Consider the following 13,851-nt stretch of genomic DNA (forward strand, 5'->3'; position numbering starts at 1 on the left):
TTCCTGCAATAAAACTATCTTAGACAACAGTCACTGCAAAAGCAATGAATTAGACAGCAGTCCATGCAACAACAATAATTCAGACAACAGTCCCTGCAACAACAATATCTTAGACAGCAGTCCCTGCAATTATAATAACCTAGACAACAGTCCCTGAAATTACAGTAGCTTAATCAACAGTTTTTGCAATAGCAATAACTTAGACAGCAGTACTTGAAACAACAATAACTTAGACACAGTTCCTGCAACAAAAATAACTTTGATAACAGTCCTTTAGATAATACTAACTTAGACAATAGTTCTGGCAACATCAATAATTTAGACGACGGTCCTAGCAACAAGAACAACTTAGACCAAAGTCCCTGCAATAGCAATTACTTGGACAGCAGCCCCTGCAGTAAAACTAACTTAGACAACATTCTCTGCAGCAACAATAACTTAGACAACAGTCCCCGCAGTAACAATAACTAAGACAACTTTCCCTGCAACAACAATAACTTAGACAACAGTCCTTGCAATAACAATAACTTAGTCAACAATCCCCGCAGTAACAAGAACATCCCTGTCCCTGTAATAACAATTACTTAGACAACATTCTCTGCAGAACAATTACTTTGACATTAGTATTTGCAATAACCATAACTAAGACAACAAACAATATCTGAAATAACAATAACTGATACACAAATTTCTACAACAACAACATCTTTGACAACAGTTCCTGCAATTGAAAATATTATACAACATTTTTATGCAGCGACATTAATTTATATCAAAATCCATGTAACAACATTAACTTAGACAGCAGTACCTACAACGATATCAAATAGCACCAATCCATGCTACAATAATAATACAGACACCAGTCACTGCAACAACAATTTCATAGACAATAGGACGTGTATCAACAATGTAATTAGGTATTTGTTTTTGTGAAATGCGATAATTAAATACATTTTCAATTTTAAGTTTTTCTTATTTAATATATTTTATTCTTGTGTAGTAGGTACACAGCATTATTTATTCTATTGCGGATAAAACAAACACTTATAATCATATCGATTGCAAACACTCATAAATCTTGAAACAACGCTTTAGAAGAGTTGCTGTATCATGTTACAAAGTTACAAATGACTGACAGTAGTTGCGATATTCTCTTCCTGTTTCAGAGATTTAAATGTTACATGATAGTCGCGACTGTGGATTGTCATGATTTAGACTGAGGTTAGTTCATCTCCATTTGGACTTATCATACTTTAAAAACATAGCATTTTAGCGGAGGCACGTTCTAGAAGAAATACTACCGATTGAATGATAAGTTAACAGATTTGTTTCGGTGATTAAAATATTTTAAACCTGAAATGATTTACAGTCTAAACATACATACGCAGTAATGCTTAAACTGGAATATTGATAAACAGTGAATATTTTTAAGGTAAGAACTGTTACCTATTTTCAATTTAATGCTTAAGAGGCAAAAAAACTACATCAATCGTGTTAACGTTCTTAAAATTAATTAAAATCAAACGAGCTTGTTATCAATCAGTTAAGATTGATCGTCTTGCATAAATCATAATTAGATTCGGTGAATAAATTGAAGTCATACGTCGTGTGTTATATGCCTTGTTGTATTATAAAATAACAATAATGATCTGACGTCAAAAAGTACATTTTATCACTATAAATCCGCTAAGCAAAATTTCAATATGGCTTTGACGTACAATTGATGTATGACATGTTCTTATTAGTGGTATTGCCTTGCAAGCAGCATAATGGCACCCACCCTCTTTGTCGTTTCATTCTGATTAGAACAGAAAATCGAGTAAAAACCATTTACATTTACACGCATCTTTTACACATTAACTAAATTACCAAATGTGGCGGAAGGCTATCATCCGGATACCTGTATAATAAAGGTTGCTGGGTACAAAAATATGCAAAAACATTGTCATGCAGGGCTAGCCCCTCTTCGAATGGCGAACTAGAAATCAAATCTAGATGTAAACAGTCTTTGATGACAATTCAAGCGTAAAGGGCCACTTAGATAATATGATACCAGGGGTAATACAGAATAAACGGGACTGTCCCTATATGTCCTTTATTTTACTAAAGATTTTTATTTTAAGTTCTGAATACACTTTTTTATCTACGGCAAAGATATTTTTTATTAAATTAGTTTTATTGCAGATTATATGCTATTCCATATTATTTATCACTATAGCAACCAAGTGACGTAATACCGGGGACGCTGTCGTTAACAACTTATCGCATAAAATGTGCAAGTCATTTTCTTCATAATAATGAGAGATATTTCAGCGCCAAATTGCACGATTAACGTAAATGGTATTATAACGGAAACTTAACTGAAGTGTCCCTACGTCGTGCCTTTATCATATCAAACAAGGACTTTGTTACTATTCATCGCACAAACAAATAACGTATGCAAAAGTTCGTGCAACAACGATAGCATAAGGCCGAACAATAACATTTCATGTTTTACCTGTAAAATGACTATTTATCTTTTTTAATATATAAACTAATGTTTTTTAACATTATCACATACAGCAGGTTTCAAAGCATCATCGATTTTACAACGCATTAAAAAGCTCATTTAATTTCAAAACGAATATGTCTATTCATAAACATTGAGTACGCTTTTTGACAGTGTTTAAATTGGTGTATCATGTTTCAACGATATGTTAAGTCCATTGCAGTGGGAAGGCTTACAAGAGTTGAAATATTTTCTTCCTCTTTGAGAAAAAAATCACAGATATATCAGTCGTGGTTTTAGATCAAAATACGAGTTCCGACACGAAATTCTAATAATGTTATATGAGTTGCATTTTGTCGTAAAGTAGCTCTGTGAGCTACTGCTGTAATTTATGTGTTTTCGACTTGAATAAATGTTGTTGTATCTTGTTTCTAACTTGTAGTGTCTGGATGTCTTGAATGTCTGAACGAGCGCAAACACGTCTCCTTTATCTTCATTTCAGCCAGACAATCTAAAGGTAAACCTTAAGATTCAGTACATCACTTCCAATCGCAAATTTTAGAACAAATAAGGTTATCTTTCCTGGCATGCACTACAAGCATGATATTTTACCAAAGCGAATATTGTCATTTAAAATATGTCATTCATTATGTATTGGTTATATTGTATTGTATTGGTTTTCTTCTGTTGTTTCGATGATGGTATTGGAATCATCGATGCATTTAAACAGTAAAAACATAAACAAAATCTGTTTAAGGTATGAATAATACCTATTTAGTATCTGATGAGAAAAAAATTGAGTCATACCACCGAAATACTTTCTGCATATGCTTTCTTCCATAAGTATAACACCTATCCACACGATCACAGCAATATATTGTATATGTAGAAGTATTCATTGGCGTCTGTATTACCAGTAATACATAAATAATAGTTCCCTTAATATAATTTAGCTTAACTTTATACACATAAATATTATCAGATGCACTGTCCGAAGCAATGAAGGCAATGTTTTATAAACTTATGACAAGAATTACATCAGTTAATAATTAGTCAGAAAATAACAACAAAAAGGTATAAACATATATTCTGACAATATTCTAACTATCGCCTTGTAAAGGTCAGTGAATCATGGGTTCAGTGGAGGCTTAAACTACTTTGTATGGTTCTTACTAGTTAAAAAACGTTTCAACGTTAGACACGTAGTCTTAGTAATCCGTGAAGTCCCCGCGCGACAGAGTGAGGAAACTTCGTCTATGCGAGCTGACATTCATTTCGCCGGTTTGTTTATTAAACCTTGGCCTCAACAAAAGGAAAATACTTAAGTCATTTCGCAATCTCGAATTCAAATCATATTTGCACGTTATATCATTGCGTGATTCAAAACACTAATGTTTTATTCTTTAAAGGCACGTTAACTTCTGCATGATTAAGATATCAGGATTCGGTTACATCGACCTCAGTGAAATGCATTGATTGTATAAGCCCTTTCATTTATACGGTTTATAAAGTCATCTGTCTCTTTATGTTTTAATTGTATGAACCGTATAATAGAAAGGGTTTACACTTGTTGCATTCCAGTGAGGTCGATGAAGTCAAGGGTAGTTTCTTGCATTTACTCATTATATTACATGCATGGATGAATAAGGTAATAATAAAGGACAAATATTACATATAGGTGAATAAGTGTTATGCATATACGATGTGATATCGTAGCAAGTAGATTGCCTACTGCATACAAAATATATTATTTTACAAAAAGGGTACATTATGCATTGTGTAAGTAACTCAATGAACTAATCCTTCATACCAATTAAATCGCCAGTCCAACCTAACAAGACATCCAAACAAAGTAAATATTTATGAAGTAAAGTTTGTAAATCATCTTCAAAATGACATACCATTAGTTGTGCTGCTGACGATACAAACAAGCCATAGGCGGTATCCTATACCTCAGTCACTGCAATTGAGACACTATTCACTGCAACACCAATTATTAGGACACACTGCATGAAAACAATAATAAGTTTTGTATGTGTAAAGTGCAATGATTAAATACATTTTCATCATGTTTTCTAATTTAATGAGAATATTTTATTCTTGTTTAGTACGTACACAACATTATTTCATTCATTGCGCATAAACAAACACTTATAATCAAATATATTGCTAACACTCTTGAAACTTAAAAAGTTGTTGTATCATGTTACATCGCCCTATTCATTGCATTGTAATATTGCTTAATTATGTAAGGTAAGAAGGAGTAGAAATGGAGATATTTTCTTCCTTATTGAATGATTTAAATGTTTTATCATCGTCTCGACAGTGGATTGTCATGATTTAGACTGAGGTAAGTGCATCTTCAATTGGAGTTGTCATCATTTTAATAACATTTTTAGCAAATATACATTCTACAAGAAATACATTATATATTACCAATGGGATGATTAGTTTATAGATTTGTTAAGGTACATAAAATATTGCAAACCTGAAACGTTTTACAGCCTAACTATACATACGCATTCATGGTTAATTTGGAATATTGATAAATAGTGGATATTATTAAGGTAAGAACTGTTTCCTATTTTCACTTTATTGTGAAGAGTCAAAAAACTACATAACGTTAACGTTTTATAAATTAATCAAAATCAAACAAACTTTTAATCAATCAGTACTGTTAGCTCAGAATGATCGTCTTGCATATATGATAATTAAATTCGATGAATAATTTGAAGTCATACATCGAGTTATTATGCTTTGTTTGATCAAAAAACAACAATCATGATCTGACGAATATTTTATGTGGAATAATTTAATGAAATTGTTTATTAATATTTGCAAATAAAGATTTTTACCATCTACCACGATATGATCACACGATCACGTTTTAAAAAATATATTTACACACGTATGACAATATATATAATTGTCAAAATGCTTCGAGAACATATACAGATATATGTATATATTTCATCCCGAAGAGTCACAGAACAAAATAGATAGGTCAACAGATGTTTGGGCGGACGGACGGACGGACGTTACAGAATACACAGAGGATATTTTAATAGGGCGCTTTTCTGGTGACCTGTATTACGTCGAGTTTTGTGTGTAAACAGGTATCCGTCGAAACCGCTGAAAAAAAGTTTTATCGTAATATTTCATTTTACTTACATGCCTATTTAATCATTCCTTATAATATTTCGGTTTCAATTTGATTTAAATTTACTGCAACCTGTCAAATGCGCGTATGAATTCGAATGTGTTACGTAGTTTTGTGTTATGGAGTCAAGGGAGGCAACTACAGCGAAACTAAGTCAGAAGTTACAAAATTGAGTTTATTGATCAAACTAAGAACACAATACTTTGTGGTTTAGCAAAATTATATTCATGATAATAAACATGGATAATGCAGTAATTTATGACTTTCTAAATGCCAAAGAACTAGTTCACTAAAGAAGCTGTCCAGATGGATTGGAATAGTTATCTGCTTCGTCCTTATCTTAATTATTATTTGAAGAACATGAGAACCATGTTTCTGAGTATTTACATGCTTCTATGGCGTAAGCAAAGTTAAGTTTACGTATTTAAAAGTTGACAGGTTTTACCAGGTTTTTCTTGTCCAGCTATTTTTATCAATGCGAAAGTAGTTCCGAGATAACACACGTTACTCGCATGATGCGGAATCAGAAACGACAGTATCAGTACGGCCTGCTGTATTTTCACTATTTGATATGGAAAAGGAATTTGATTGGCATATACTCATGTTTAAATATAGTGTAGCCTTTCTAGTCCATCAAGCGTCCTGTGTCTGCATCCAATCATAAGGAATTTCTACTTTATCACTTCTTGGAAAACATCTTCCAAACGTGATTTAATAAAGCTTAGACACCAGTAGCTATAGTCTATGGCTAAGATCTTAGAGAATGGTCCTGTGTCAAATGTCCACACATGATTCTAGGGTAAGAAGTACTTTGGGTCCACATATAATTGCATTAATATTTATTATATTACTAAGTGTCCTCAAATTAATGCATACTTTGATAAAATTGACCGTTTACGTTTTTACCTTAATCGGGAATGTTGGGATACGAGTGAGGTTGTGCACACAAACTAGTTTATTCTCCCGGTAAACTTACATTTTACTGACCGTTCCAATGCGGTACCTAACAATCCCTGATACACCCTTCCATTGTGTTTTTTGTGTTTTACTCCATGTTTCTGATTTGTGATTGTTTGATTTCGTGTTCTTTGTCTTTACGACTACATCGCTTGTTTCTGAAGTTGTTAATATAAATATAAGGATTTTAAGTGTTCTATAAGGAATGTAAGATAGACATTTAGAAAGATGAATTGTCGGAAACCAATAGAAAGCACCAAGCTTATATAAGACACACAATGTAGTATTTATCAACCATTTATGAAATTATTTATTTTGATGCGAATGTTAAACCGATAAATTCCTTTTTCTTTACTAGTGGACCAACAAAAGTACTTACCTGCTATGTAGTATCATCATCATGATAACATTATGCATGATTATTTCTAAACCAGCAGGTAAAATGGAGAACATTGTAACACTCAACAAGCGGTTTTCCTTTTCGAACCTAATGTTTGAAATGTGTCTAAGAGTTGAAAATGTTTTATGTTGCAGGCATCGATGATGAAAATAAAGGTTAAGTATACAATTTTAAACTTATTGTTCCACTGCATAGCTTAAATATTATCCTAGTGAGCATGTCATGACTGCTGTATCAAATATCCTTGTTTTATCTCATATCTGAGTTGCTTTTAAAACGAATGGGAATAAGGAAAAGGGAAAACTACAACTTTGCTTTGTTGCATTATATTCTTCCTGTTTTAAATGTGCGTTAAATAGTGGAATATATTTATCCTGTATCTATCAATTGTATAGTAATATTATTGTTTACTCGTAACGCCTAGCGGGTTTGTATATTCTTTTTTAAACATAATGCTTTTTCCGTTTCCGCCTTTTAGGTTGTCATTTATTAAATGAGTTCCAAAATGGTATTGTTTTTTCAACAAAACGAATACGAATAAAATATTATATAAAGAAAACTCATTAATATATTTTGGTGGTACAGGCTCATAGCTGTAAACATCTGCTTGTTAGTGCATATGCCTAAGAATAACATTATACTCTCTCATATTTACAAGAAATGCAGATTCTGAAGACCAGCCAGAGAATGAAAAGAAACATTTTCTACTGGTTGTTCATATATCTCCTTTGCAAAGGAGGTAAGTAAGAGCGAAACTTTAAAACGCGTTTCGAAATGATTAAAAATACAAATAATATATATCAAGGCTAATGTAACTGATCGCATGCTGTCGCTTGCAAATTGTTTTTGGTAAGTTAATTATTTCCAATTCTGACCACAAGAACGGAGGCTAGGCAATCCCTTTTAATATGTATTGAAGCCACATATAGTAAAAACTAGTTACAGATGAAATTTTCTCTATTTCCATCTGATCAAAATTAGAAACATTAGCAGTACAATAGCAATAACGACAAATTATAATTATGTTATAGAATCTGCCATCGACTGCAGTGGACGCTGTGCCTGTTGCATTGACGGAGAATTAGGGTGTGGAACCAAGCCAGGACTAGGAGAAGATACAAACTGTTTAAAAGGATGCGTTGACACCATTTATGGTCATCAATGTAAAACTCCTTGTAAAGGCAATAAGTGTTTAAAATGCTCTCAGGACACAGGGGAACACTGTAATACTTGCAAAAAGGGATTTTATGGCACACTTAACAACTGTGTTGATTCTTGTCCAATTCGATGTATTGATAACACATGTGAGAACGACGGTAGTTGTACATGTATACCAAATTTTAAAGGTAACAAATGTGACACATGCGTTCAGGGGCGATATGGAGATAACTGTGAAAACACTTGTTCTATTGGCTGCATTGGCGAAACCTGCAATAGAAATGGAAGCTGCAGCTGTAAGTACAATTTCGCTGGAACAAAATGTGACTTATGTGCAGCTAATTATGAAGGAGAGAAATGTAATAATTGCGTCCAAGGGAAATATGGCCTTCTTTGTCAAGATACATGTGCTTATATCAATTGCCGTTGTCGTCAACAGTTAGGCTGTGATTCGTGTAAAGCTGGGTTTTATGAAATAAGTGCCTTTTGTAAAACGGCATGCGGTAAGGGTTGTGTTAATGCGACATGCAAAAATGATGGCAGTTGTTCCTGTTTACCGAATTTCATGGAACCGAATTGTGAGAAATGTCAAAGTGGATTTTTTGGAAACACATGCAATAGAACATGCTTTTATCCTAACTGCAAATGCACAGCCGAATATAATTGCGATGTATGTATGGAAGGTTATTACAACGCTTCTTCAAACTGTAATCATTCCTGTTCTGAGGGCTGCAGAAATGCTTGTCAAAATGATGGATCTTGCAATTGTAAACAAAACTTTAATGGGACAAGATGCGACTTTTGCGATGATGGTTTTTATGGAAATAACTGCTCAATGTCGTGTATTCAGGTATACCCTAATTGTCTTAAATGCAAACGAAATGACGGGTTTTGTATGAAATGCACAAATGGATTTTTCTCAAGTAATGGAAAATGTTTTGCATGTGGAATGAATTGTTTACAAGGGAAATGCGACCCTACCAATGGTCGTTGTACATCGGGATGCAAGGCAGGATTTTGGTCTGACAAATGCAATGCAAAATGTAAGCTCAACTGTTCATCGTGTGACCAGTTCTCGAGTGTATGTTTGAACTGCACTACAGATGTCGTTTTCGGACATTTTTGCAATATGTCATGTAACCCTTCCTGTGTCCAGTCGCAATGCCATCATGAAACTGGAAAGTGCACACATGGATGCATTTTTAATCGGCATGGCATTTATTGTGAAAAAGAATGTCCCGACAATTGTGAACAGAATGACGGCGAATCACCATGCAATGGCAGCGGTGTTTGCACTAATGGGTGTGTCGTTGGATATACAGGGAGTTTCTGTAAAATAGGTATGAATATTACTTTTCTAATAACAAGTTGGTTTATTACACTTTGTGCACCCTTAAATTTATAATTTTTTCATCAAAAAGTTATTGTATTCTTATCAAAAGTGTTCAATGTGGCTAAGAGTTTGATAGTTCGATACAATATAGAAAAGAATCTATATACAATTCGAGCTTTATCAATCAATATTTTAAGGTGCACAATACAATACTTATACTCAGAAGAAAAAGTTAAGTCAGTATTTTCATTTTTTAACTAAGTCAACAATTTTGAAAATAGTTTAAGTAAATACGTCTAAACAACAAGTGGTTGACCTATTTATTATCAATACATCGGTTAATCCCTAATTTGCCACTGCATACAGTAGTTTTGCTATTTTTTTCGAAATTAACGTGGTGCACGTGCACACGTTAATCGGCATGGCCATTTTGTCGGCAATTTTATCAAATGAATAGTGTAATGGTCACATTGAAATAATCAGGACACAACATATCGACAACAATCATGGGACGTCGCCCAGGCTTATCATTAGATAACAGAAATATCGCTTTAGGATTGCTGGACGCCAGTATACGCGTAGCTGACATCGCACGTCGTTTTGGTGTTTACAAACGGACTATTTGTCGTCTGCAAGAACGATTCATTCAAACAGGCAGCGTTAAGGACAGGCCGCGGTCACGCAGACCTCGTAAAACGACGCCACGCGAAGATCGGTACAAAGTGACGTCATCTCGACGTCATCGTTTCATGCTTGCCCGGAAGATCGCAAATCAATTGAGAATTGCCACAGGAACCAGAATTTCGGTTTTCACCACACGTAATCGTTTTAAGGCCGCACAACTTCGCGCTCGTCGCCCTTACGTTGGCTGATATTCTACAGCAGGATAACGCTCGCTGCCACACTGAACGTTACGCACAAAACGTTCTGGCTGGACACAACATCGAAACCCTTGATCGGCCTGCGAAATCACCTGATCTCTCACCGATCGAGCATATGTGGGACTACCTTGGACGTAAAGTACGTAGCAGAGATGACGTCAATAACGTTGCGGACCTTGAGCGGGTTTTACAGGAGGGATGGGCGAGAATACCACTTCACGTTATTAGAACACTAATAAACATCATGAGACGTCGGGAATCGGGAGCTCATTAATCGAGGGGTGCCCACACTAGATATTGACATCGACAGAATTTTTCATTTCGACCCCTATGCTAAATATGACGTGTAAAATACTGGAATCAGCTGGTATTGTGTGTTTAAATTGTTAACAAATGTTGGATATTAAATAAACTATGTGGTAAGTCAAATGTTTTTACGTTATAGTCTTAATTCCGAAATTTATTTGAAAAAGTAGAAGTACTGACTTAACTTTTTCTTCTGAGCATATTTTCTGCCTGAACAAGAAACAAGTCCTTATAACGTTGTGTGTGTTTTTATGCAAGCTTATTTAATTGTACCAAAATGTTATTAAAGATAAATCTGTTCATGTTATCATTGTCAAATAATTGATCCGAACCAAGGGCACGCCCGTAGGGCGGTCACGAAGCGCGTGACCGGCCACACAACGTGACCGAGAGTTAAATATTTAAGCTGGACCTGAAATCCATGAATTATTCTTGTTCTTTCATGCTTATTCATTATTATAACATTTGACTGAAAATGCGTGCATGTGCAGTTCATGAAAAAGTGCGTGCGACACTTCTTAACAGATGTCATGACGCGTTGTGATTTAAGATTATTGTTGACGTTTTTAAACTACTCAATCTTTTTTACTTATTTCCATTTTTAATATGATTATTATAAGTCTTGGTAATAATAAATGTATTTGAACTTTACTGAAATGTCATTATGTTACTTTCATTAACAACAAATTAAACACAATAAGATGCGTGTTGCTGCGCGTAGGTCAACTGGCATAGAGTGTACAAGACGAAATGTTCAAGCATGGATACAATTACCTAAGCTTACCAGGTGTGCAGGATAAATATACATATGTTTTAGCCAAAAAGGAAGCGGTTTCAGCCGGGACACCAGGAGGAGTCATTGCTCGAGGTGTCAGTGGTGGGGTGGTTGTTATTATTGGCGTCGTTGTTGCCATACTCCTACTTCGTCGAAGGTATCAACATTTTATTTTGTCGAAGTTGTAGTAAAATTAATTACTACTTTGAAAAAATGAAATATCATGACATAAGTTTAATAAGTAATAGCGTAAATGGAGATTATGTATAATAATAATTTACAAATAAACCATGATTTTGTAATGCAGCTTATCTTTTATTAGATCACTTCGTCTGCCTGCCTCCAACGAAAACAAGAGAAAGGATAACAAACCGTTACAACCTAATTTTTCCGAAAAAATAATAAAAGAGTGTAAGTCCATTTAGAAAATTACCTTTCCTGGTAAGAAAATCATGCATTCGATTACTTTTGTAAAACCTTAACTAAATACACAGACTATGATGTTAGGTTCTTAATAATATGCTTGCAAAGCTAATAAATAGTGTAAATTGACACATTATAATATTTTACTTTACCTGTTAGCACCAGCGAACGAACGTACATGCTACAACGAAGGACAGATTAAAAAAGCTTCTACAAAATATAATTCAAGTAGCATTAAGCCGCCAACAAACAACCCTATTCCCACCGAGCTTTACGCGAATGCAAATGTGTGAACTGCATCTGAAAACGATTTTGATCTGGATATAGGTAAGCATAACAACGCTTTCTGTTATATTTGATTCTGAGGTCTACGTTTCAAGTTCATTTTATACAGACCATATAAAAATGATGAATTTGTGAAAAAACGCAGTTTTATCATTAACACTAACTTCAATACATCGATTTCCTTAACATAATGATATGTCAAGAAGGTTCTATTCTAGCTCAACGGTTACATGCGCCATATTTTTATTTCAGAACAAATCTCGACGATTGAGTTAGATCAGCGAGAAATCGATATAACATATGAACAGCTACAAGGACAGGCAAACGAACACACATACAGAAATGTTGACGACCATTATACTGTGCTATCGAATGTTCATAATACTTAGATTGCTCATTCTTATGCTCAAACAATGAAATAGGCAGTTCATTTGTACATATTTTTTCTCAGTGTTTTTTTTGAAAGTTTGTTAAACAGAAATAAACAAGGAATGTCTAGCGCTACATGAATGTAAAACACTTTAGATAACAGTGGTAGTTTTAAAAAAAGTTTGTACACAATTTGTTGTAAAGAAAGTTGGTAGGCAACCCATTATCAGAAACAGTTCAGAAAGTTTTGGGTTTTGGCATACACCGAGCATATGATTGTAAAAACCCGGAAATCGGCATTGTGTTTCATCGTCTGAAGTTAAGCAGTAAATATTATATGTATATATTATATTATATATTAAATTTTATACCAGGTTCAATTGTTTTCTGATAAATGGTTCATTCTTACCTTTGATGTCACTTTGCATTCACCGTTGCTCAATGCTCAAACCATTCAATGAAATGATTCAGTCTTTTCAGTCTTGTAACCAGTACTTTAAAAGTCCCTTTATTATACATGATATTAAAATTGACGTATGCAAAACCATATAACTGACAATATAAGCAGCTCCAAACTTTTAAATTGTATCATACTATTTAATTCCAAACATACACTTCGAAATCCAAACATCGACTAGTTACTTTGATGGGGTCGCATTACACCCTCTACCACCACTGCTTGTTTTATATATGCGCACTTTTTGCGACGTCTTAGGTCTACAGTATCAGCACACTATAATTTATGATATAAAAATAACTAATACCAAGGAAAATACTGAAACATACCTAGCAACAGAAACGGTCAATTAAATAATAAACTTGATTTTAAATGCCTTTAAAGCAATGATTAACATTTACTCAACGAAAAAAGACAAAACAGCGCAAGGACACAAAAATCTTAAACATTAAAATACCGTTATACATCATTAAGGTTTTTTAACAGTTTATAAAAAACGTATTTTATATTTACTCCTTTTTGAATCTATCTATTTCTGAAGACATTTAATACATTATATGTGACAAAGAATCATCTAGTAAGTAAAATTAGTTAATTGAAAAGATAATACATTGAAGCATGTGTGGTATTGCCGTATTCAAATTACCACTATTGAAGCAATCTGTACACTGTACAATAAACACTTCCGCCTTGCTTTTGTAAACAAGTTAAAGTTAAAAAAAATCCTCTAGTTTTCGACACTCAAAAAAATTTGATATATGTCATTACAGCCAAACTCTTCTTCTTAAGCAATAAATATGTTTTATCACTTGGGTATTGTTGCAAGGAGAAATAACATTTTCTTTTTATCATTTAA

General features: G+C 33.8%; 1 protein-coding gene across 3 annotated transcripts; it reads left to right on the forward strand.

The window, feature by feature from the left end:
- The first annotated feature begins 1,164 nt into the window (after positions 1-1,164).
- Positions 1,165-12,912, forward strand: LOC128204106 (multiple epidermal growth factor-like domains protein 10). Of its 3 annotated transcripts, none has more exons than XM_052905454.1 (9): positions 1,165-1,224; positions 2,934-3,008; positions 7,143-7,163; positions 7,667-7,747; positions 8,040-9,506; positions 11,504-11,618; positions 11,784-11,872; positions 12,044-12,211; positions 12,422-12,912. In XM_052905454.1, the coding sequence occupies exons 4-8, from the start codon at positions 7,669-7,671 to the stop codon at positions 12,175-12,177; spliced, it is 1,884 nt and encodes a 627-aa protein (XP_052761414.1). In that variant the 5' UTR covers positions 1,165-1,224; positions 2,934-3,008; positions 7,143-7,163; positions 7,667-7,668; the 3' UTR covers positions 12,178-12,211; positions 12,422-12,912. The 3 variants fall into 3 exon arrangements, with proteins under 3 accessions (XP_052761414.1, XP_052761413.1, XP_052761412.1); XM_052905453.1 differs by having other exon boundaries at positions 1,199-1,435; XM_052905452.1 differs by lacking the exons at positions 1,165-1,224; positions 2,934-3,008 and having other exon boundaries at positions 7,091-7,163.
- The last annotated feature ends 939 nt before the right edge of the window (positions 12,913-13,851 follow it).

Source organism: Mya arenaria, chromosome 10 (assembly GCF_026914265.1).
Source record: "Mya arenaria isolate MELC-2E11 chromosome 10, ASM2691426v1".
Lineage (NCBI taxonomy): Eukaryota > Metazoa > Mollusca > Bivalvia > Myida > Myidae > Mya > Mya arenaria.

What these genes read in the sequence shown, in the direction of transcription:
- LOC128204106 (XM_052905452.1), top strand. Translation starts at nt 7,127, where the DNA reads ATGTTTTATGTTGCAGGCATCGATGATGAAAATAAAG. An exon ending in CATCGATGATGAAAATAAAG is followed by an intron (nt 7,164 to 7,666) that starts GTTAAGTATACA and finishes CATATTTACAAG; the next exon opens with AAATGCAGATTCTGAAGACC. An exon ending in AGGGAGTTTCTGTAAAATAG is followed by an intron (nt 9,507 to 11,503) that starts GTATGAATATTA and finishes CATATGTTTTAG; the next exon opens with CCAAAAAGGAAGCGGTTTCA.